The 26,450-nt window shown below is 38.1% G+C and overlaps 1 protein-coding gene across 25 annotated transcripts in view; it reads right to left on the reverse strand.

Moving 5' to 3' along the window:
* DLGAP2 (DLG associated protein 2) overlaps positions 1-26,450 on the reverse strand; it is a 462,107-nt gene that overhangs the window by 101,852 nt on the left and 333,805 nt on the right. For 15 of the 25 annotated variants that reach the window (XM_061357604.1, XM_061357582.1, XM_061357581.1 and 12 more), the window contains one exon: positions 248-313. The exons of the other annotated variants lie outside the window; for them this stretch is intronic. In XM_061357604.1, the coding sequence (XP_061213588.1) occupies positions 248-313 (66 nt within the window). The remainder of the gene's footprint in view (positions 1-247; positions 314-26,450) is intronic. 25 annotated transcript variants of the gene reach the window in all.

A 26,450-nucleotide genomic window follows, 5' to 3' on the forward strand; every position in this document is an offset into this window, starting at 1 on the left:
GACGCCTTGGGTGATATGGTTTAGAGCGATGCTTTTCTGCCTTTGATTTTCTACCCTTACATAGCAGGTAAGAAATTCCCAGAAGGATTGAACTGAGAGTTTTTGGCCACTCTCATTAACACTGCCTCTCATTAATGCTGTGGGTTTTGTGGCTGGAGAAAAGCTGTACCACAGAGCAGCCTCCTGCCTCCACACCCCGCCTCTGGATGGACAAGCAGTAAAGTTATCTGAGAGATGGTGTCTGTACCTAGCTCCTCCTCTGGCGTCCCTGGAAAACTGAAGCTCGACTTGAGCAGATCGCCACCCTCTTCTTCTGAAAAGACAGAAACAAAGTAGCTATTAAATAACTCTGATATTTTTGTATATCCAGTTATAAACTCTTCAGTATTTTTTAAATCCAGTCAGTGATACCTATTACCATTTGGTTTTGATGCTGTGAAGGTGTTGAGGTGCTACCTGCAGTATCTATTCCTCTTTGCCAGTTGTTCTAGCACTCTTTTATTTTTTTATTTTTTTTTATTTTCACAGTATGTTAGAGATTTTGCCAGATGTTTTCAAATCACTAGTGTTATAATATTCATAAATGCCTGTTTTATAACATCTCTTAGATTGTTCTTTTCAGCTTACCTTAGTCATATTGAATTCTACTGCCTTTTACCCTTAATGTATTTATTACAGGAAGAATCATTATTGTCAGTCTTCTAGTTGTACCTATAGCACTTCCTACCTCTAATGAAAATAATGCCACTTGTGATTCTCAGGCCACTGTCTTTACCTTTGATTCACAACCATCTCAATTCTGCAATTCTGAACTGTGATGATGCTTTCCTGGTGACTTTCTCCTATCAATAATATTTATTTTTGTGCCAAAGACAACTTCTGCAATTCTGGACAAATATTCAAGCTCAGATGATATGTCTATGTTGTATGACTGCAGCGAGTTGCACAGAAATCTGAATTGCCTGACTGCAGCTGTTTGCTACCGTGCCTATGCTGCTTTCAGAACTGCAACTTGTCACCTCTGCATTGCGCTCTTGTTGTGCTGGCACACAAATTAATTTGGACCTGGCACCTAGCTCACATATTTCTACCATGGAGCTGTATATAGAAAATTGGGTCAGTAACACTGCCTTAAAGTACAAGATTGGGTTGAGAATACACAGTTTAGGTAGGATACAAAATATCACAGTAATCTATTGCATGTAAGTACATTATAACTATCCTTAAATATTTTTAAAAATGTTTTTGCCCTATTATCAGTATTTTCTGGTGGAAAAAGTAGAAGCTAAGTATATACAGCTTTCCACTGTGTTCTTTCTTGCCATCTATGTGTGCTGCGAGCATAGACACCTCAAAAGAACAGTGAAAGAGCGGAGTACTCCGTAGCCTCTCACTATATGTTCAACCAGCAATTCTTCAGAGAAAGACTATATCAGGTACTGCAGATCATGTTTCTGTAGTGCACGACAGAGGACTGATGACTCCTAAAGAACTCACATCAGTTCATCTTCCTCATATCTTCATGCAGACATTCCTGTAAGTTTGAACCAACTCAGACTTTCCTTAAGAGCACCTCAATCCTTGTATCAGGCAAGCTGTTTTTTGTGATTCAGTTCACAACAGACACGCTGTTTTGTCTGTTTCAATGCTCCATTTAACAAATATATGTATTTTGTGTATTTTCTTGTCTTGGTTGCACTTTTTATTTGATAGCACATTCATATGATTTTTTCCCAATTATCTCACAGTAAGAAAAAATGAGTGAATATACTCATGTAGATATTCTCAAGTTGTTCCTGGTTTGAAAATTCATGAGGTTAAGAATATCCAAGTGATAACAATGCGCAGATACTGCATAAAAAGTAAGTCCTGAGGATATTAAGAATGTTGAATAAGCTGAGCTGTCAAATAAACATCTTGTTTATAAACTCAACTGTTAAATAAACTCTCTGCTAAAATACAGCCTACACGAGATCTCATTAAGTGACGGATAAAAAGATATAATTTTAAAAATGATTGGTGCATGAATTTAAATAAATTTCATTTGAAGAAGCAATGGACAACTCTAATTAAATAAAAGTACAAATAAGGCAGTTTCCATGGAGATTTTGCTCACATGATTTGCTTATATTGTGTAACTCATACGTCTGTCCTCTAATTTGGTGTTCAGGAGTACGGAATCAAATGAGAGTTATAACAAAAATATTTGTAAGGTTCCTTCCCATTGATGTAAGTAGGTAGGAGAACCTCATCATAAAGAATCTTTACATTGGAACAGTAGTTTTGCATTTCTGAAAAGGAAGGCATTAATTTATTCCAAAGTTATATCATGTATATAAATTCAGAAACCCTAATAGAATGATCCAAATAAAATAAAATGTGGAACTTTATTTCTCTCTTGCAAGAAGTTGGTGTTATTCTCACAACCTCTGGCTAAAACTAGACTATTTTTAGACTAAACATTTACAGATTTGGTGCATTTGAGAAAAAATAAATAAATTTCCTTTTCAAAATAAAAGGGAAAAGTCATGCAATGGGGTTCATAAGTCAGATTTTGACTTTACTGTAAGAAATCCTGTGCAAATTTGGACAGTTCTGTAAATCTCTTTCTGCCTCAATTATCCATAGAATTAAGATTAGAATTCATTTCTTTCTGGTAGAAATAAATGAATACATGAATACATTTGTTAGTGTCAGTGAGCCTGTTGTCTAGAAGAGCCTACAGAGAGCACAAAAAAGGTTAGAATTTCCATCCTGCAAAAGCTATATTCTATTTTGAATAGAGTCAATTGCAAATCTTTCAAAGGAACTTAGAATTCCTTTGTGATTCCCTTAGGTTTGTGAATCTGCATGAAGGATATGAGTAGCTCTTTCTTAGTGATTAGCTTACTTCCTACGCATAAGTACTTCTTATTTCTTTATATTTTATGACTTTACCTATTCACATCACTAATTCATTGTTTAGACTGTCTTTTCAAAAGGCTACTGTCAGGTCCTTCAGCCCTTGAAGAGATTCAATTTTTGTATTCTGTACTTATGAAGCATAAATTAATCTGAAGTCTCAGTGGCTCTTCAGTATTACAAAGAAATCTTTGTGTGAGGTCAAACTGTACTTCAAATTCTGCAACAGACATACATGGTCTGTTTATTCAGTTTACCATTTTCCCAGAAATTACTGGTTTTATTATTGATCATAGAAACGAAAAGCATATGCTTCATTCGTGAGTACAACAGCAACCTTCATATCTCATGGTAATGAAGTCAGTCAGATTATCACAGAATTCTCATGCATGTTGAAATTCAAGTGCCACAAAACGCGTGCATTAATTTTATGTCATTCACCTCTATCTCCTAGAGCTATAGTATTTTATCTTGCTCTTTGCCTACTGATACATGCTGTTTCCATCTCTTAACCATACTTCTCCCATAACCTAGCCATCCACAAAATAGGCCCCAGTCTCAGTGGAGTTTTTGCTCACATACTTTAAAAAACTCTCATCAGCAAGACTTACAATCAATTAACTGTCTTCTCCATCACAATACAAGAGTAAGACTGAACTGCAACTGATATTGAACTTCTCAGTTCATTGGATTTTAATTTATTTATTACTGGCCTGCTCTAGACTTCCCACTGATTTTTTTTTCCCTGTGTGTGCTTTTCTTTCAGCTTCTAAGCTCCCTATGCCAGCTGTTGTTCTTTTAGCTCTCTTTTGTATAGCACCTGGCATATTAACTCTGACAACAGATGAAAGAAAACGTAGGCCCTAAAATGTCTGGATTAGACAGCAGTTGCAACTTCATTTGATCACTTAATTACGGAGCATAAAATGTGTCCAGAGTACGAATACAGGACTCTCACTAGATCACTACATCATCTGAGGAAACCGAATCGCCTCCTCCAGACTAGAGATACTTAACGATCTAGAGAGATATCTCCTGCACCTCAAAATCCACTAGCCTGCTATCCAGTTAAAGCAGGTGACCTTTGACCCTTGCCAAAGACGTCCCCAGTCTGCTACATCATTATGTATCACTGAGAGCTGTCATTCGCTGATCCTGACCTAAGGGAAATGACCAAAGGTTTGCATGCCTGGGTGCCATTGAAGGACAGCTAATTGGCTTAGTTTGGACTTTCCCCATGTGGCCAAAGTCATCTGTGCAAACCTAGTCCTTGATGTCCAAGAGGTTACATGCAATCAATAATACATCGTCTCTGTAGTAAATTAGGCATGGCAAAGGCCTCTTCTCTGGCCATGAGGCCAACTGGCATGGTCTAGCCATATATCCAAGAACAGGCTGCCTCCATTAGTACATTAACTTCAAATTGTGACTGGGAATGGTGCTTTGTTTGTGCTAAATCCCTAGACCAGCCTGCAAATTATTTGAGACAGTGAAAATTAGTTGCTCAAGCTTAAAACTGGGACAGAGACCTCTCTAACCAACATTGTAAATAACCAAATTCTTATTTGTTGGGCTTTTGTCCTGACACTGTTTAATTTACGACTACAGATGCAGACCAGGTGGCAATATTGCCAATAGAACATACTTGTGCATTGTTTTGATAGCACTCTGGGAAGCAATAAATACATGGAAGCACAGCATGACTGGGAAAATTCTAGTTGAAGCAGAAATTACAGATGATAGTAGGAGATTTAAGGTTATTGAGGTTGCCATTGTGACAGGCCTGTGTGAAAAGTATCAACAGTAAAAGGAAGTCACTGTTCAATTAAGTTGCTTTTGTTTTTGTTCATCATGCCCTCTCTTTTTTTGTTCTTATTTTTTCTTACACACATAAATGTGTTCCTGATGCATCTGGCAAACATCTGTTTATCCTGGTATGCTGGCTGCAGCACTGGCTCAAAGTGGATGCTGTTGGGAACAAGACAAATATGTACACTGCTAGAATACCTTTCCAACTTCCTGCAATCAGCGCTTAAGGGACTTCCTGAGATAGAAGTTTAATCTGGACCATAGTTTTTAATAGCCACCAATGGATCTATCCTCTACGGATTCATCTAATCTTCTCTGAGCCCATTTATACTGATAGCCTCTACTGCATCCTGTGCCAGTGCACCTCACAATTTAATTATGCTTTATTTGAAAAAGAATTTCCTTTTTGTTTGTTTATCAGGATGCCTGATAATTTAATTAGGTATCCCTAGTTCTTTGCTTGTGAAAAATAATGGATCATTGATCCCTATTTACTATGCTTATACCATTTATAATTGTGTAGACATCTACCATATCCCTGCCTCAGTCCTGCCTTTTCCAAACTGACAAATAAATCTGTTTAGTATTTTATTATGGAAAAGCTGCTCTAAATCTTTCATCATCCTTCTGTCTTTTCTCTGTACGTTTTTGTTACTCTGCTATGCCATTTGCAGACACAGCAGCCAGAAATTCAAATAGCTTTACAGTATGGGCTTTTCCAGCAGCATTATGTGGTTCTCTGCTTTTTTAATATTTTCATTTGACCATTTCATAACTCAGAGAACTCATTATTCATATAAAGAGAGACAACTTGTTTGGCTTTCCCAACACAAACACATTTATCTATTGTGCTAATAAATATTGAAGAATCCCAGCATTTTACTTAGCTCAGGTTACTATCAAGACTGCCAAAACCAAACAGTCACGGTCCCCACCCCCCTGAAAAGCAAGACAGAGGAATTCCTGGTGTCTTGCTTTCATCTGGCCTCTCCACTTTTATACATCATTGTTCCAGATAGCAGGACTGTGAAACCAGGCTTCAACTATCAGATAAATTAGCCAGGCATACAGCCTATTGAATCAAGGAGAAGAAGCTGCCTGCATCCCCCAGGTCCTATCTTGGAAAAAGAATAAAATGAAATATATTGCAGGGGATCACAGAAGCTGTCAGGGGTCATCTTGGTATTGGCAGCACCAACTCACACATCCCAGTTTTGCCAGCTGAAGATCATCCACAAAACATAGGTTGCCTTAGCAATATTGTGGTGATCACACTGAAAGGTTTTGGCTCCCACAGCAGCCTTTTCTGAGCCAGCCAGGGCTGGTTTGCTCCTTGGAAGCCTTTCTGAGTTGCCTTATCTCATTTACTCTGGAGATCTGCAAGTTTTCCCTGCCCTTCTTCAAGTAGTAAATGCAAAAAGGTTTTGGATAATGCAGTGGAGTTTTAAAGCAAATTCACTCTTCAGTCATTTTATAATTTAAATTACTAATTCAGTTAAATAATTATACCTTCCCTTATCAAAATTAACAACTCTAACAGCAAGCAAAAAGAGTGAGCCAGTGATAACACTCTGTGTTCAGGCACAGCTCTGTGTGATAGTGAGCTTCAAATAGCCTACAAAATTCCTAAAAAGCCCTTTCTTCCTCGATTTTTGAAAGCTGAATGACTCTGTCAAGTTTCCGAATGAGCCATTTACCTTTTATTGCTTTTCTGTATCTGTGAGAGGAATCCCAATGCTTCAATATTAAGAAGTGGGAATAATAAAGAATATATTAGATAATTATTGTGAAAGTGACCCTTATTCTGTGAGCCCAAGACTTCTGGATACCCCAGAAAAACCTTTAGCTCTTCCCTCCTACAGCTCTTCAGAATCCATCCTTTTTTCTCACCCCAGGTAAAACGTAACAACTGCCTTTTGTATGCATTCATCTTCCACCTCCTATGAGAGCCCTTAGAAGGACTTGTAGCTATCTTCACAGTACACACCTGAGGAGGTCCAAGAAGTTTACCTTGAGCCTTGGCAGCATGAAAATGCAGGTCAGGAACACAGAACAATTTTGTGCAGCTGCAAAGGCTTAACTGTGATGTCAGAGACATAAAATGCTCACTGAGTCTATTAAAACACCTGAAGAAATTATATGAAAACATTATATGAAAGAGACCAAAGTGAGGAAGAATGCCAGGACAAAGTATAGGGCAAAGTCCAGTAGTGAAAAAGGAATATACTCAGAAAAATTGGCTTACACCTCTCCTAGAAATACACAAAACAATATCTCCGGACTTCCCAGTTTGTGAAGACAAAACACAGAAACTTTGTCTTACTGCAAGGGTGTACATATTTAATGATCTTTTTTCTATCTTATCTTCTGCACACACATGGAAAATGAAGCATACATTTAGAAAAAATAAACTTAGATGAAATTAGCCTTTTCAGTATTCAAATTAATTTCAAATGCACTTTGAGGAAATGCATTTCTTTAAGACTCTCCTTAACAATTACTGAAATTTCTAATGTCAAACATGGGGTTTGTAACCTTTCCATTTTCTGGTTACAACTACATATGTGCCCACTATATTTCCTTTACTGTTTGGAAAAACACAATCAAATCTACAACCATTATTACTAGCAGGTCATGGCATGACGTTTTTACAGCTTTGTTTTATGGTAAGGCAGAAGGTCTGAGCACTGTCCCTTGTCTTTCAAATGTTCAGTAAATAAGATCTTTTAACATTAGAGAACAACTGCATTTGTTACACCGATCTACCCTGGTAGGAGACATTTGGCATGAAAAGCCTCTGACCCTGCTGGGCTGTAAGGGAAAAGTCAGAAGTTCCACTGAAAACTGAAATTAGCTATATAGTAACTGCAGCTTTGAAAATCTTCAATAAAGCCTTTTGACATTAGATGATGAAGTTCTATATTACCAGAGATGAGATGCGTATGGGCTTTTCTATATGTGAAACACTGAAAGAAGCGCAGAAGGAAGGCTCAAATATATTCATTCCTACACAAGCCAATTTTGATGATGACTTTTGTTAATACTTAAATGCTGGGTTGGTACGACTGATGCTGATTTTTTTTTAAGTTTTTAAATATGATTACATAAAATATAATATGTAGATTCCTTTTGGCATTATAAGCAGATATGGAAAGCCAACACCTTTTAAATGAGCCATTTTTCCTTCTAAAAAATAGCAATAACCCCCAAAAGGTTACCTCTTAAAGAGAGGTCTGGAGCAGGGATAGCAGGTGAAGACTGATGGATCAGGATGCCTCATTTCTTTGTCCTTTGTTTTCATTGTCCTGTGGATACTACTGAAGTTATGCTCCGTGGCTCAGATCCATCCCTTAGACTTAATGTATTTTCCGGTGATTGGTCACTAGTTGCCATAGCCTCCTTTCCTCCCCTCTGCCACAATGCACTTGCAATGCAAGCCTTGCTCTGTCATCTGCATCCTTTCATCTTTCTCAGCTTTAACCAGTTCCCTTGTCCTATAGCCCTTTTTTTCCCCATCTCCTTCAGAGATCTGCTTTATTTTTTTCTTCTTTTTTTCTTTTTAACCCTCTCCCACCACTCTTTCCTTTCTTTTCTTCCTCTCCTGCTTCCACCTTCAGTCATAATACTGTTGAGATGAAAGTAATATTTTTCAGGTTAAAGCTTACCTGAAGACTTCGTGCATGTATACTCCCAGTTGTATGCTATACTGAGTTATAAATACAGCAATGTCTTTAATGAAGGACTGAAAGTAATTAGAAGCAGCAAAGAAACTTTTCCCCTCCCATAGCAATCTTCAACTTCAAATTAAGTAATCCCGACTTAGATTTAATATCAATAAAATTGTTAAGAGTCTAAAATGAAAGAAACTTCTATATTTTCAAAATAATTCCGTACAGTTTTGAGTTTTTTCAGAAGTTAAAAGAGATGTGAAGCAACACACGTTCAAACTGGAAAAAATGAAGTTTCTAAAAATGTCAAAAAAGGGAGTGTTTCAACAATTGAAAGTCTCTTCCCCAACATTCTTACAGAAGGAATTTGTAACCTGACCCATAAACAGTTTCAGCTTCCGGAAGGTTGTGCTTTACAAAGAAAAGGCTTCTAATGGCTACCTCACCACAGACAGCTTTCTCACTAATGCATTTGCTTAGCAGTCAGCACAGTGAGTGCAACCCTCGCCAGGTTCTCTCTGATTGCTCTAGAAACTGTGTAGTATATAGTATGTATTTCTGTGACTGCCTAGGATACACAGACACACTGACACAATACATTTTAAAACCAATGACACTGGGGCTGAGGTGCACCTTTCTGCTTGGTGGTGATGCCATTCAACTCTAACTTGTGCAGATGCTCGGTAATTTGGACTTTCCCTATGACAAAATCAGAAATGAAAGTGCGGGAGAATCAATTCTGTTTGTGACCAGTGAAACTTGAAAGTAAAGTGATAAACTGTGTAATCTGGGGTGGGCAGAATCAATATTTAGGATATTGCAAGAAGGTGTACACATGCTTGGGTCCTAATCCTCAAATTCCTAATCCTCAAATTTGCTGGATTAATCTCACCAGAAGAAAGGAATTCTTCATTTCACAAGCACAGACTTTTCACTGAAGCACCTTGAAGCCTGTGTACCCTTGTCTTCTACTAATAATGGAGAGGATGGGGCAGCTCTGGACTGATGACTGCCAAGCCCATCTTTCCAAGGACAAGCGGTGTTGGGGGGGGAGGGGTTGGCTGGGTTCTTTGGCTGGGCTCTTCGCCTATATTCTTCAGTTGATGGCTTAGAGCAAAATGACATTAATCCAGATTGTTGTGATTGGTTAAAAAGGAACTGAGAAACTGAAAACAAATATTTGCTCTCTCAGCAAAGGCAGTATTTGTTGAGGTCACCTTCTTATCTGCATTTATGTCTGCAGCTGCTACACTGGGAGGAGGATGACCTAAATTTCTTTCACATTTACGCATTGCTAATCCTACTGAGCAGCCCAAGTGAAACAGCTTCCAGACCTTGTTCACGAGAAGAATTTCTCATTGAGGTCTGTATGAGGGCAAATACACACACAGAGCCAAAATCACTAACATTAAGCACATGAGCTCTTTTTTCTCCTGTACCTGCAATAACCTAGAGATACTTTGGACAGGTGTCAGCCTGGCCTTTTCATGCCCTGGCAACATTGCACAGTCAGGAATACATCCAATTTGTTCTTTGGAGGAACTCACACAGCTGACAAATTCAGCAAAAAAAAAAGTGTTGAATGATAATGCTTTGGATACCTGATCAAATTTCGATGGTTTAATGTGCTTAAATGTATCATCTCTGTTGGTGTAACTATCCATCTGCCTGTAAGGTAGGTAAAATCAGTTAAGCCATAGGCTGGGGGTGGTAAAAGTACCTGGAATTAGCTAGTATTTGCTAGGAGTATAATAGTGTAAGCAAGTTCAGTTACCAAGGCTCAGCTAATACACGATCACTTGCTAAACTACAGCAACCCAGTGGCATAGCAGGGCCCTCACTTTGATCTGGTAACCACAGACACAAAACATATAGGAAATTAAACAGTTGAATTTAGAGTTACATTGGGCAGTATCATTACCGTGAATGCAGTATTTTTCAATTGAAACCTATTTTTTGACCAATCTTACTTTAATAACAGTTCAGGATATCCATAAACATTTGGTCTTTGCTGGGAAGTTACATATAGTCTTTTCACGGCTGCATTTTCTGGGGAAGGAGAAGAAATGCTTGCATAAGAGTCTTCAAGCTCACATTACAAACATAAAACAAATGATTACTGTTGGGCCCATTTTGCTTCTCCATACCTTTGTTTATTTAAGTCCATAAATAGAGGCACCAGAAAGGGCAGAGAGCTGCAAATGGAACATGGAGATTTTAATTTCTCATGCACTGCTCAAATCAAGCCCAGGCTGGTGGTGACAATCTCATTGGATGAAAACGAATTAGCAAATTCTGTCAATTCCCACAGGAGGGGTGTCCATCACCACAAAACTTTCACCTCTCCTTTGTCATCTCAGAGTAAAAGTGCAAGGGGAATAAAATAACCTGTCAGCTTCTCACCCCATTAAAGTCAAGTGACATCAGCAAGACAGTACTTGCCTCTATACACCCATTATTTACCTATGCAACTGGATATGGTTCCTAGGCTGTCATTGGTATCTCTTAAGAACATTTGTGAATATTTCAGCATGCAAAGCTGGTTTTGTTCTATAGAAATCCATGAGTAAGGCCTCCACATTTTTAGCAATTTGGTCTCTAAATAATGGGATTTAAAATGAGTTTAAATCAGTGCTTAATTTCTGTTCTTTCAGGACAATAGTAGTGATTAGTAGTAATGTTTGACTTCCACTTCCATTTTTTTGTGCAGCTGTAATGCTGCCTGCTTTTGACTGCTGCTTTAATGACTACTAATGGCTTTATTTTGAAAGTAATGCAACTTTTTGTATTCATTCCCTGGACTCAGAACAAAAAGCTAATTTGAGTGGAATTATGCAGTCTGTTCATACAGACCTTCAGTTGGTTAAACTTTGAGTCAGACCAGAGGAAAATGGCAAAGGCCATTTGTGTGGTGAAAACACACCATGTATTTACACATGGCACACAGAACATGACTGTGTGAAAGTCGCAGCTAAAACTAAATGCAGCAAAAAGATATCACCCTGAGAAGCAGGATCATAATCAATCATTTTCTAGCCATCAATTTCTGGAATGAAAAGCATTTAACGGGTTAAAGTTGACTGCTGCATTCTCAGTTCTTATATGTGGAATCACCTCCCACAGGACGTTAGTGTGGATGATCACCTCTGAAAGCACCAATGGCTATGCTCTGTGCTGTACACATGACTGCAATTTCTTATTCCAAACATGACCTCTGATCATGCTGTATTGTATTCATCCTATCCTTTTGGATTTCCTGAGGAATTTTTACATGACTTACTCCTTGATGGATACACAAAGCTTTTGTTGCTGTTTTTCTGGTTTTCTCCCCCCCCCCATTCTTGGAATATATCAGCTCATTGAAACCTAAGGTTTTTGACGTCTCTTCTTTCAGTCAAAGAGAGAATGAAATCTGCCTTAGAAGACCCCACTAATTTTGATACTGATTTAGCCTAGGAGAAGCAGCTGTCAGCTGTTACTTTATCTGGGTCAGGTTTCAGGTTAGAAAGCAAGTGCCTCATACTCTTATCAAGTGCTTAAAGTATCTTGATGCTGTGGCCCTGGTATTTTCTAGTTTATTCTGTTGGAGCTATTGAAATGAATTTAAATGTGTAAATATTCGTTAAGACAAATGGAGGCTGATTCAGCATGCCAAAAGACAAGTAATGTCAAATAGAACAGAAAAAGCAGAATATGTTTGGGTTTGTCATATTGCCATTACTGGCCATACACTTCTTCAGCCTTTCATAGAAAACAGAAAAAAGAAAAAAAGGAAAGGGAAGAAAGAAGGGAGAAGGAGGGAAGAAAGAAGGGAAAAGAAAGAAAGAAAGAAGGAAAAGAAAGAAAAGAAGACAGAAGGGAAAAAAAAGGAAGAAAGAAGGGAAAAGAAAGGAAGAAAGGAAAAGGAAGAAAGAAGGAAAAAGGAAGAAAGAAGGGAAAAGGAAGAAAGAAGGGAAAAGGAAGAACGGAAAGTTTCAGTTTCTGCTGGGTCTGGCTGGGATGGAGCTAGCTTTCTTTGTGCCAGCCCATAGAGAAGAGGAGGAAGAAGCATGGACATTTGCAGTTATGGAACTTGTTTTCCCAAGTGATTGTTATGGGTTGTGAGTCCCTGCTTTCCATGGAGTGTCTGGACATCTTCTTGCAAATTGGGAAATAGTGAATGAGCTCCTCTCTTTTCTGTGCTCACACATGCAGCTCTTGCTTTTCCTATTATATTGTCATTAGCTTGGTCCAAGAGTATCCTCGCCTTCCTTCTGTTTTCTCCCTATCCCATGAAAGAGGAATGAGTAAAAAGCTCTGTAGATGGTTTGGCTACTGGCTGGGGTCAACCCACCACACAGTTTTGTTGCAGTTCTGAAAACTTGCAACCCTGACAAGCTGTCTGACAGTGAAAAACTACAGTACAAAGCAAATGTTCAGTCCTTCAAATAATCAGAGAATGGTTTGGGTTGGAACGGACCTTAAAGACCGTCTAGTTCCAGTACCTGTTTGAATATCCTCTGCACTTACTTCGAAATTACCACCATTTGTACCACCCAAATGCAAATATATGAGGATATTATTTTACAGGTCATTCCATAAAAGGGATGTAAAAAGGGTCTTTTCTCCATGGAACTCCATCTGAAGTTTTCGGATTTATAGATAAAAGGAGAATTATCGGTGGCTAAAAGTTGGCACCTTTTAAATAAATGGAACAGGATATATTTTGGTGGAATGCTTTCACTGGTGTAAAAAAACCCCAAACCACTAAATGTTCCATCCAAATCCGCTCCCCAAACTTTACTGCATCAACTAGGTATTGAGGGCAAGGCCTCCTATGTTGTCAAGCTCACTTCTGTAGTTTTCCATCTCCCACATGATGATTAACTGCTTTGTTTCATCTTCAGGCCTCTGTTCTTACACAAACACACACTTGCTTAATATCATATGTCTTTCTATTAAGAATGAATTAGGGTTTGTTCATAACACATGTAACTTTAATTTAGTTAGGAATCAACAGTTAAGCAATAGCAATCTGGGCTTCAGCCACCAGGAATATACACAGGGTACTGGTAGAACCCTCCCTGAAACCTGAACAGCAGCAGCTTCGTTGCCATTGGTACTGGAACTAACTACATCAACTAATCTGTGGAAATCACACTTGATGGCAGTATAATCGTGTCCATGGATAATGTTGTCCAGGACAGCAGGACAGGATAGGGTTTGCTTTGCCATTTGTTAAGTTTTGCTACCGGTGTTCCGGACATATGGAACCATCCCAGGTATACCTAGGAGCCTCTAGAACATCCCCAACTGTTTTCTGTTTTCTCACATGGCAACATCACTCTTCTTCTCAAAACTCCAATTAAAAGTTATAAATAACAAGCAAAACCCCATTAAAATAACTCCCAAACACAGAACTAACATGATATCTATAAATAACTGCTCAGTCTGTGTGTTGTACTCATTTCTCCTAACCATTACTCCTTCTATCCATTTAACCATATATAGAAGGAATATGATACATTTATAGAAAGGAAAAAATCAGTCTGAAAAATGAAACTTCCTTACATCATGATTTATCAGATTATAAAACATAAATTGTACAGGTACAGTGCTAGAAACCAGCTGCCTGCTTGCCAAGTGCTAGTTGGAAAAATCTTTAGGCAGCACACTAAGCAGGAACATCATGTTTATAACAGATTACTAGCGTCCTTCTGTCTGAAATCTTTAAGACATCCTACTGTAGCAGCATATACTTGGGACTGTTATTATCTCCCTGATCCTAAGATCCTTCCCCACAACAGACAAAACCTTTTCCTTAACCTTTCCGGCAACTAGTCCAAACTTTTTTAGCCAAGAATATATTTCTCCTATTGCTGATAATTCACATTGAGAAATTATGTATTTTGCTCAATCTCCTCCAGTGAGCGGGTAGCCTTTCAGAAGACAACTGGAAGGATGAAAAGGATGATTCATAATCCTAACTGCCTAATGCCCCATCCCTGGCAGTGTTCAAGGACAGGTTTGATAAGGCTTTGAGGAACCTAGCCTAGTAGAAGGTGCCCCTGCCCATAGCAGGGCGGTTGGAAATAGATGATCTTTAAGGTCCCTTCCAAACCAAAATATTCTGTGATTCTATGATTCTAACTACATGTCTGGCCTGCTTTAATTGCTGGGATCTCATTGCACGTACCATTTTACTGACTTCTTTCTTCCATATATTTTTTTTAAATATGTATCATTTTTTCTAAAGACTCCTTTATGAAGTTAACTTTCTTTTCGATACATGCCCACAACTCACTTCTACACGGAATAATAGGTCCTATAATAGTCTTCTATGTCTCAGGCTTAGCTTTTCTCAGTATTTCAAAGCTACCAATTATCTGCTGAGAAAAGCAACAGGCATTCTTACTTTGTACTTGTGCTGTGCCTTAATTAATTTCCTCATTAGACTGTAAGTAATTAACATTCCCTGGTATTTAACCTGCATTTTTTATGAGATTATTTATCTAAACATGTTCAAGATTTTTTTGTCAGCTACCAACACTGCATTGTTTGTCTTCATTAATCTTACATCTATTTCATCATCCAGAGGCTCCTGTAACAGGATGTATCAATACACCCAAACATTCAGTACATTTATTACAACAGCTACTTAGGCACATACTGCCGGTGGGAAAAATGTTAATACCAGCAAAATTAAAAGGAATAGTATTTTCTCTGAATTTGTTGAAATGGGTGAAAGGCCAACAGTTGCTTGAAAAATATTTTAGAAGTATAGCGTATGAGGTAAAAGACAACTCAATGAGCAGATGAAATAGTTCACACCAATCAAGCGCTTGCATAATTGCAAGCATTCATGGCAAAACTGAACAGAAATCTTGCTAACACCAATGTTGCTTGGAAAAATATCCAGCATTTTCTGGCTCATTTTCACTGAAGTCAAGATATTTTATGAAGATGTTTTGATCCCAACAAAGCTTCACCAGAACTCAGCAGGGGAAACAAATTAATTTTGCTTTGGATCCCTCCCTATGTTCCTTAGGAGCATGGCTGCAGCACGGAGATCCAGCTAGGCAGAATTTGCAGCTCTGAGACAGGCTCGCCATGGGAACCACCCAATCTGGCTGAAGAATTTAAGACTGGGGGGAGAAGGGTTATGTTGAATTAGAATTAAGTGGAGAATAATGCCAAATACAAGTGAGGATGTCTTTTAAAAGGAACTGGTATAAGCTTAAGAACCACAGATTTAACCAATTCTTTAGATAATAAACAACAGAATCTGATGACTGACAACTCAGTGCTTGAGTGAGACACTAGTTTACCTCTTTATGTCAAATAATAATAATACCCTGATACCACAGAAGAACGTGATAGTGTTCATCTCCTTCCCCAGTGTTAAGACCTAAATGCAAATGGGCAGCCGGTATCAAAGACATCAAAGAAGTATATATAACTGAATCTAGTCTGATCTAAGGAATAGAGGCTCCTGTGTTTCATTTTATTTGTCTAGATGACTACCTAAAGAGTAGATATTGCCCTTTCCCCTTAAATATTTAGTGTCTAACTGCAGACAATTGGAAAGACTTTCCAACTCAATAGTCATTTAAAAATTTTAATGCCAAAAAAAAAACAAAAAACCAAAAACAAATCAAAAAGCAAACCCAAAGAAAACCAAATAACTTTTAAAAAAACTTACAGAAAAGTGTGGTTTGCATTGTTTTATTTTGTATTACTTCTGCTTGCTGAATTAATGTGAAATTTGGAGGCTCTGTGTGAGTTACAAGGTTGCAGTAGGTGATGCTACCACCTGCTTTTTGTTTTCCTGATTGTAGTCATTAGCAATAAAAACAGAACTTAGTTTACTACATGGCTGGAGTCCTGAAAGGTCTGTCTTCAGATATGCCAACTGTCTTGTTTTGTCTAGGCAAAGCCACCTTTGTGAGAAAAACAAAACAAAATAAAGCAAAGCCCAGAAGACAATTTTTCAAAATTTAAAAAGTTGCTTAAATTGTTTTCCAAGTAACTACACCAATGGAAAAATATACTATGAAGGTAATATTCTGCATTAGAAATTACTCAGCAGACCAATAATGAGTCTCTTCTATTGCTGCCTTCTAAGATCTCAGAGTACTTTTCAGAGTATCTCTTAATCTGAGTCAATACTTATTTGGAGCCTATTTGGAGCCACCATGAGAAAAATATTTACATCCAATTTCCCATCACTGCCCATCAAAATTTAACTGAGATGAAATGGTGCCACATCACAAGCCTTTTTTACTTATCTCCTTTTTAAATTTCTTCAGTGTAGTGCTTTCTTTTCCCTATTCTTCTGGTATTGCTGTTAACGCCTCTTCATGATTCATACAGGCTGCACTACACTAAAACTCCTAGAATTTGTTTTTTGCTTTCTGAACATCACTCTGCAGCGCACACCATCCCCCTTCCCTCTCTGGGTCTTCTATTTGGGGAGCATTGTGTTTGTAACAGGGAGCTGATTTTCTGCATTTTTGTGTTTGGTGCAAAAGGGACAGGATGCAAGACTTGGGGTGTGATCTCTCCACAGATAACAGCAACAAAGACAAGGCAATCTACAAAGCTTTAAGGGCAAAATAAAAGCAAGTTTAATCATGCTTTGTAAGGTATAGAAATATTTCAAGCGAAACCCAAGAGAAGGAGAACATTGTTTTAATTACTAGAAGAGAACCTCATAAAAGGCCTCTTCCTTCATGGTGAGGGGGTTCCTTTGTTCCTAAAACCAAACATGAGTTGATAACAATGACTGAAAAGCAAGGGAAGGGTGGACAGGGTTCAAACAAAGCATTGGCTTAAAGTCTGAAATGAGTGAAGAATATAAAGGCATAAGATATGTAGGCTGAGCAACCAGAAAGCTGCAAAAAATATCTTTCAGGTTTTACCCAGACCATACACTGCAGAGAGGGCATCTGGGAAGCTGCAGTAGAGGTTTAACTTTAATCAGGTAGGAGTGAGTGGAAGATTCACACATTTTTTTTAAAATGAACTTTACAATGAATCAGAGAGTGGAAAAAGCTACAAAAGAATTCCCTCTGTAAAGATTTTACTTTTGCAGAGCTGCCTCTGAACATGCAAAAAAAGTGCACCTGCAAGTGCGGAAGAATTAATGAAAGTTAAAAGGAAAAAAAGGTAGAATGTCAATAGGGCCAAGGGGTCGAATAGCAATAGGACACTGTTTGCTGAAATAAATGAAGAGTCCACATAGCAAGGTTAAGAAGAAAGTAATTTTTTTACCTCAGCTTTTCTCTGAAGGTCTGGGCTGTCTTCTCTGATGCTAGACCATAATGGAAAATTTGACCTTTCAGCATCCTTTTCCCTAAATTTCTTGTGATAAATATTTCATTTTAATACACAAAACTGAGTTCAATATCCTGTTCTCAATTTTCAAGAGACAGGCTTGTACCACTGGCCATGCTTTACAGTGCATGTCGAGGCTTTCATGCCCTGGGCTTTCAAAGGGAGATGAATTACAATTCACAACTGCAGTTAACTTTCCAAAAAAAAAAAAAAAAAAAAAAAGGAAGACAGAAAAAAGATAAAAGAATGGTGAAGTGGCAGCATCCAGGCAATGAGGGAAGGCTGTGAATCATGAACTTGTGGCTCCTAATTACTGGTTTTGCTGCTGCTTTGATTTAAAACCTTGGGCAAGTGGCAGTCTTTCTGCCTCAGCTACTTTATCTCTCACATGAAATACAGCTGTACCCTTCAAAGACAGCCTGTGATATTCTATTTCTGAGTTTATTCAGGCCTTCCTTGCCAAAGTGGCTGTGGTGGGCACATGGGAAGCAGTACTGAGGTGGAGTGGGGTAGGCAGCTTTAGGTGGAAAGTCTGTGTCCATCCACCTGTCCTTGCATGGCTGCTCACTACCTGGCACTGCAATCAGGGAAGACTGAGACAGCTGCTGCCTTTACAGTTCCCCTGATCTCTGCCTGCCCTTCTCCAGCTTGCAGGCTCATAAATACAATGATTGCAAATATGATGGTTATAAAATATAATAGAAAACCACTATTAGTTATGAACTGTTTTCTTTTTCGTGCCCTACATACTAAACCACACATTCCAGACATCCTATCATATTGAGACAGCTCGTTCAAAACTAATAGGGACAAAAACTTAAATCCTGTTAAATATTTTGGATACAGAATTATATTTCACCCATATGATGCTATTTATAGATCTGAATAGCTAGATGGATAATTTCAAGTATACGGGAAGAGATGCTGCAGTAATGAAGACATTGCAATGTAAAGACTAGATAAAGCATGCAGACAGAAATCTGTTGGTAGCTGCAACACTTTTGCAACACTTGGAGAAAAAAGTCATTTGCAAAACAAACAAAAGAATGAAATAAGGGAAAATCTGTTTTTTGTTTAAATTGAAGTAATACAAGCAAAATTGGTAACACAAGTATGAGAATAAAATGTTTCCATTCACCTAATCCATATTTTACTACAAAAGCTAGTGGGCTTCCTTTGACTAGGCTATCTGCATGTGATCATTTGAGTTTAATTTTTTCCTTTAGCTGCTATCACAATTTCAGTTTGTACTGAAGTCAATGATGGGAGAGATTTTCAGCACACTTAAAGCTAACTATATTATTCCTACAGCAAAACAATCGGAAGAAATCTGACTTGAGAATGTATTCAAATACAGTACAAAAACCCCATCTTACTGCTAAAAGTCAGTATGCATGGTGTTGTAGAATGATAATCTCATATTTCTCTGTCCTGTGAGATAGATCTTCAGGGAGTGGGGGTGGAAAATAGGCAAACCTAAATTTATTGAGTTAGTTTCTATTCCCATGTAAGAATCATTCACATTAGACTATATTTGACATAATTATTATATATGCTTTTGTTAGTCCTACACTTCAGTACCATCCTGCTCAAGGCAATATGTAAATTCTGTTTCCATGGCACCATTTACCTTCCCATGCCAGTGTTCTGTGTGCATAACTAGAAAACCCTGAGAAATTCTACAGCAGTGTGCCAGTACTGAGTTACCATCATAAGCTACAGGAAGGTGGACACAAAGCAAAACGAACCTTATTTCTTGATTTTTGGGGATCAGTGTTTGTGTTGTTTTTTTTTTCATCTGTAACCACATTGTTACATTTAATCACAGCACCATCACACCCTTCCAGTCCAGCTGCATCATGCTGAATTCAGAGGAAAAGCCTACAAGTTGTACAGGTGAGAAGTGCTATCTATAAACTCTAAGAACACTAATAAATTAAACAATGCCCAGGAACATTCCTACTCTCTGGTGTGTAGTCAGATCCATGGACAAATCGTTGGAATGGTCTGCAACATGTGTTTTCATATATTTTGCCTGTGTCGTCTAGCAAAAAAAAACCACCCCAAAGTCCTAAAGCATTTCCAATAGTGCTGTGGGATCAGAACCTTACAGGGAGCTGAGCAGATCTCTGCCATTCCCAATACCATGCAAGCACCTGTGTGCACAGGCAAGTTTTGGAGGTTGACAGGCTTACAAAAGGTAAGTCAGACAACGCCAGATGGTTTCAGTGCCCAGCACCATTCCTGGGTGTGTTGTGTTTAGTAACATAGATATAGCTACAATATCTGCCCCATGCTAGAATGTTAAGGGCAGCAAAGGTCTCTTACAGCCATCTGACCAGTTAATATGAAGACATAAAACTTCTGAACACCTGGCTATATCTTATTGTTCTTTTGCAAGATATTATGTGTGAGATTTAATTCTTTACTAACTACACAATTAAGGTGTCCACATGTGTGCTAGGCATCTGAGCTGCCATATAATCAAAGATTTATCTAATACAGTCAACAGAGTCACGTTTTTAGCAAAGGCCCCCACTTTGTTAAGTTGGTTACACTGACTGAATAGAGAAAATTTTCACTTCCCTTTAATTGCAAGCTAATTTATTGTGCAAATTATTTTGTGATTCTTAAAATTATATTATTACATGTCTGACTGTGACTAGGCAAAGACTGGCATCCTAACCAATTTATAACACTTTTCAGACATATTGTCATGTGTCATCTCTACAGGCTATGTAGCAATAAAAACAAAACAAAAAAAAAAGACAGAAAGAATAACATATTCCCAGTGCACTTTTCCAGTTAGTCTACCAGGTAAATGGTCTAGAAGGTTAGCATATTCATAAATACATATATTTTATGTAATTTAATGACAGGGAGTGCACGATTATCACATTGACAGTTTCCCTCATAATGTATTTGCCTTCAGCAATTTACATTTTCTGTAATGAAAATCCTGGCCATTTTATTCTGTTTGGCACAAAGCACTTAGATAATATTCAGAGCCTGGAGAACAACATGAGATAAATACTCTGCCATTAATGGAGTAGCTTTTTCCCACTACACTTGTAAGAACTCAGCTGTGCTACAGCTGTTACTAAACTATTGCTGAAGAAATCACGTTCTCCTTCTACCTTCCCAACCTTCATTTATTAGATTTTTCATTTTATTCTTCACCAAAAACTAACGTTTTAACTTGTGATAAACATTAACATGGAGATTAAGTCAATCTGTACTAAATTACATACTGTTCCAAAATGCATCCTCTAATTCTTTCTTTTGGCTTTTCTTCTTGCCTTTTCTTCTCTAGAAATATAAGATTGAAAGCCACGGAGATGAAAAGGGTCTCAAAAACTTTCTGTGTGATAGTTTCTTTTTCTACAGGCATTAATTACTATCTGCTTCATCTCTGTGCACAACCACATACACTTGTATTACTCTTGTGAAACCAATGCTTGCTTATAATCGATGATGTTCAAATACAAAATAAGGCTCATATCTTTGTTCTGGTGTAGATGTGCGATACCAGAATTTATGCAATCACTTTGACAAAGACTTCCTATTTCTGACTTAAAGCACTCACTTTTAGAGCTAGGGTTACAAGGATATCTATATTCTCAAATCTAGTCTGACTACCCACATATATAATACAATATAGATGATGCTTACCTACCTAAGCAGGATCTATTTTCTAAGTAAGAGTCCTAAGATTTTGCTCTCAGATCCACACTGTGTTACTATCTCTAATGTTCCCTCAGAACCAAATATCTTACCACTAATTTTGTTCATCTGGAACATGCTGTACTAGGTAGTGAGTAGGAAGCACCTAAGCCCCCTCAGGAGACAGAAGTTAGGCATTTTTTTTTTTACTTATTTAATCTACTCCCTCAAACTCTATTTGTAATGTTCTTTACTAAGCACCCCTCTCAAGATATCTATAAAATTTCCTATCTTAATATGTAAACACACTAGATATTACTCAATAATTATTGTTCAGTGAACCAAGAAATAAATAATGATTATAAAAATCTCTCTCTCTAATATGTATCTCTCTCTTCATCAGTACATTTCAGATTTCATGATGGAATAGTCAGCATCATTATCCACAATTTATGAGTTGGGAAACAGTAATGTAAGGGTTGTTTTTTTCTTTTGCCAGAAATCTTGCCACAGGCTACTTTAGTTTTAATAACTAGGTCTCCTGAATCCCTGGTTAATGTATTATTCAGATAAGCTATGAGCACAAAAGAACTGTTAAAGACAGAAGCAATGAACCAGTTGCTCTTCATAGACTAATAAACAGTCTCTAGTTGTTTCTGTGTTTCAACAGACAAATCACACAAAAGGATTTACTCTTGCTCTTTTATGCCAAGTTAAAACCTGAGATTTGGGATGCTTTCCATTGAGATGAAAAAGCAGCAGGGGGAAACTCAGTTAAGGTAATTCAGTATCCCAAATCCCTTTCACATTCCATCTGAAGCACACAGTATTCAGGCTTTTATAGGAAAATCAGTGGAGACAGTTGGGCTCAAGAAGTGCCCGCCTCACTTGCATTTCCACCACAACAATTTGGCTCATTATATTTCTGAATAGTTATTTATAAGCCAACATGTGTTTGCTTGTCCATCCTGCATAGCTTATGTTTGTAATATGAAAAGCAATTAGCACAGTGATGACTCTCAGTTAATAAGCCTGCTGCAAAGAAGGGTATATTAGCTGTGGGTCATCGTGTCATTAGCCACATTTAAATAACTTTCATTTGCCCTGGAGTAGGACTGGGCAAACTTGTATCTATCGAGAAAATAATCCTTTAGACCCAGAACCTGCAAGTGGCTCCCCCAGCTTCACAAAAGGTTTCTGAACATATTGTAGTCAGCAATGGCTCCTCCAAGCTGGTGTTTCCAGATGTTTTGCTGCAGCCACAAAACATTGAGCTCAGGGTACAAATAAACAAGTGCACTGTGTAAACCACACAAAGCTGTAGTCTACACTGACTGCTCTGCAACCACTACTCAATAAACTAGTTTAAAGATGGCTTAGGATGCGTATGTGATTGGCAGAGGCATTACAATAGTGCAGACATACAAAGTAAGGCTCATTCTGAACATTTATTATCTGGATACAGCATCCAAATGACTACTTCAGTATGTCACTTCAAATTTTGATAAGGTAATTAGTCTTGGCTGACTACTTCAAAGGGTAACTATCCTTTGAAGTGATTTTGAGCTTTTGCACACAACTCTGTAAAACACTTATTACAGCCATTTCCAGGAACCATATGAGGGTAAGACATATATAATCTGTCATGAAGGCTCAAATCCACCTTCAGACATGAAAATACTGCTCTTGCTGAAGTCAGCGGGTTGCATGTGGTACTTACACTAACCAAAGAGAAGTTTCTGCACCTTCAGCCTGCTATTGCACACATCCCTAAAGCTCCACCCCGATTCTGTTCCCCCCAAGAAACTACCTTTGAAAAACTTTCAAGAATTATGCTATAGCACAGAGCTGTCACAGCCAGCTGTAAAATATACCTAAATTAGCCTGAAATAACACAGCTTTCTAAAATGTCTGTGTTAAGAGTGACATACATACCTCATTACACGTAGAAAGGTACCATAAACCCGAAATTATGAAGACACATGTTTGGATAACCCTCACTGGTAATGGGAAGACATTCAAGTACTGACTTGAGCTGTTTCCTCTGCTTTTCCAAGCAGGCTAACACTTCATCTGCAGGAGTCCCACAAAGAAAGAAAAGACCTTGACTGACTCCAAGTGAGTCAGATCACCTAGCAGAGAGCATCTCCCACGCAAGGCATCGTAGAAGAGCAAATCTGTTAAACATTTGTGAGTAGGAAACAAGCTTTAGAGGATCTGCAGCTATGCAGATGCTCCTTTAAAATAAATAAAAAAAAAAATTAAAAAATAAATTCCAAAGCAGCTTCTGGAAAATGGCATCAATAAAGTGGTGTTTCTGACTACTCTCCTCATGACATCTTTTTTTCCTTTCCTTTTCTCCTCCTATTCTCCCAATCTTATATACACATATTTACACTGCCTTAAGAAATTCAATTTACTAAATTCACCAGATTTTGTGTATGCAGTAGAAAAAAAAAAGATGACCCAAAATTGCTTCTGAGCAGTCTTTTGGAAGTCTTGCTAGCCAACCTCTTCCTCATAAATAATACTTTTAAAAGAGGCTTGGATCTCATTTTTTTTCTTCATTGAATCAAAAACAAGGATTCAGAGATTTTCTTGAGGAAGATGAGATGTAAACACTGCTATTAAAGAACAGTCAAAAGGCAAATAAATAGTCAGATGCCCTGCTTGGTGCCTATATGCTGCTTGTTTTGATGCAGGGACTTGATCTCTCAGTGACAGCTGAGTACTCTAACCACCAGGCTAATGTTATTTTCTCTCCAGCTGGAGCTGTTCCATCTTGTTTAAATAATTAAGTATCCAGTGACCCATGAAGAGTGTGTGTCTCTAATTCAGTGACTAGAACATTTGCCTGGCAAATTGACCTGTTGATCTGATAAGAAAGTATACTGCAAAGACATTTAGAGTCAATTCATCCCTAACCACAAAACAGAAAGTTGGTTTTTTTCCTCTCATCCCTGCATTAATTCTTCAAATAGCCACCTATCTCCTGATTCAGCACTGGCTGCTGGTTGCCACAGTGCTGCTAAGTTAGCAATTCTCTGTGTAGCACATTTGCAAAGTGTAGCAAAATGTTTGTCTACTACGAAATAAGCTTAACATTATATATATAACATAAAATGGATTTAAAGCAATTCTGAAAATCTTTTTATGATCAGGTTTGGGGATGGGCTAAGGAAGACTGCATATATATACAGCTGCAAAGTGCACACTTTATCCACATATGTATACTTGCTTAGTGTATACTTATAAAGTCTGCATACAGAGTTTCTGTCTCTCACATGGTACTAAGTACCAAAGTATGTAGAATGCTTTAGCAGAGAAACAGACGTGGAGGGCCTTCATATGGGGCAGTTGCAGATCACGAAATTTGTTCTCTACTGCTGCAGGAAGCACCACCATATTTAAACTCTTTATGAACTTTATTAAGCAGGAAAAATATCAGAAACACTAAGGATCACATATGTGCAGTAAGACAAAGATGCTGCTAGAGGACTGCCAACCTGATCCTCACAGCAGCTTATGCTGTCAGCCGTGCTTAAATGTCTGCTCAAAGCGTAAAACTGTAAAAGAGCACAGACCACATTTATTCCACCATGATGTCTACCTGTTACTAATATTTTTATCTGAAAACTTGTAAAGAGGATTGGAGAGTGGGCATGTAAATATTGTTCTCATTTCCTCCCCAGGATTCAAATGTTAGCACATTTGGGCTGAGATGAAGCCTTACTATGGCCCTTTTTCCTTACTAAAATGGATTCAGCGAACGAGGTTAAGGAGGTACAACTGACAACTTTTGCAGGGCTGAAGGCAATTCAGGGATTCATGCTACTTGTTGGCAACAGCCTGCTTTATTATTACTTGGTCGTTTTAGCTTGGCACCTATGTGTTTGTGAAGAACTGCCTGCAGTAACCTGGCGCTGACTGCTCTGGAAAGGCCCAGGGGCAGCCTGCCCTCTCTCCTGCCTTCCTGCCCATGACACCTGCAGCTGGGCAAGGCTGTCTCCTAAGGCAGAAGGAGGGGAAGAAGGGAAGAGGGGAAGAAGGGTATGCATCATCCAGGCTTTAGTCCTCCCATTAGGCACCCATCTCCTTCCTCCTAGGCTACAGTGAGGACAAACTAGATACTGCAGAATACACTGAAACAAAGTTAAAACACACAATCCTTAAAAGCCCACACAAAGTCCACTCCTGACAGCCTGGGCAGATTTTATAAACCTCTCCCTGTTATTTTTCCCTGTGCTGGCTTATTTTCCTATGTGCAGTTGTTGGGGAAGTGGCACAAGGCTCAAACAATGCAGTGGTTGCCATGGAGAGAAGCTTGAGTTTGCTCTTTATTTATTTTACTTATTTCTGAATGGCAGTGTGCTGCAGCACGCAAAATCTGTGTGACTTGCAAGTACACTGGATACCATGAACCTGGGGCTGTGTTTAAGCACAGCCTGTCCTTTAAAAAGCACAATAAAAAGCTGAGCCTCATCTGCAGCTGATTCTATTTCTTTTCTGGGGATTGGATTTCCCTGGGGACTCATGTCTGAAATGTCTGCTGAAGCAGAATTAACTAACACATACCTCAATTAAATCACATTTTTTTTCTACCTGATACAAAACCACCTCATGTCAGTGCTGTTAAATATGCAATTACAATAAGGCTTTCGGGAGTGAGTGGAGCATGGTCTTTTAATCCTGGTTTTATTTATTTATATAGCAGCTAGAATCACACAGACTCCTTCCTGCCTCTATGAAAGGACAGAATTTGCAGAGCAACATTTACAGTTAATTTGCAATGAAAAATGCTACTAAATTTTATCCTTATATTTGTCATACTAAAGTGACAAAGGAGAAACGTATAAATATGTGAAAATCACTTTCTTTTCAGACTCGCTAAATCTAATGACACCAAAGCAATGTGCAATTGTTCATTAAAAAGGACATGTATGGGATAATGAATCTCTTTGTCCATCTTTCAGCCCATCCCCCCCAGGTTTTTTAAGCTTTTAATAGGATAATTGTTGGAAGCTAAACCCCACAGTTTTAAAATGAATCTTTACTTGTACCACTGTCATTAAATATATGGATATTATAATTTGC

Source organism: Neopsephotus bourkii, unplaced genomic scaffold, assembly GCF_033783945.1.
Source record: "Neopsephotus bourkii isolate Nb327-2 ecotype Australia unplaced genomic scaffold, CSIRO-AGI_Nbou_v1 NB_908, whole genome shotgun sequence".
NCBI classification, from domain to species: domain Eukaryota; kingdom Metazoa; phylum Chordata; class Aves; order Psittaciformes; family Psittacidae; genus Neopsephotus; species Neopsephotus bourkii.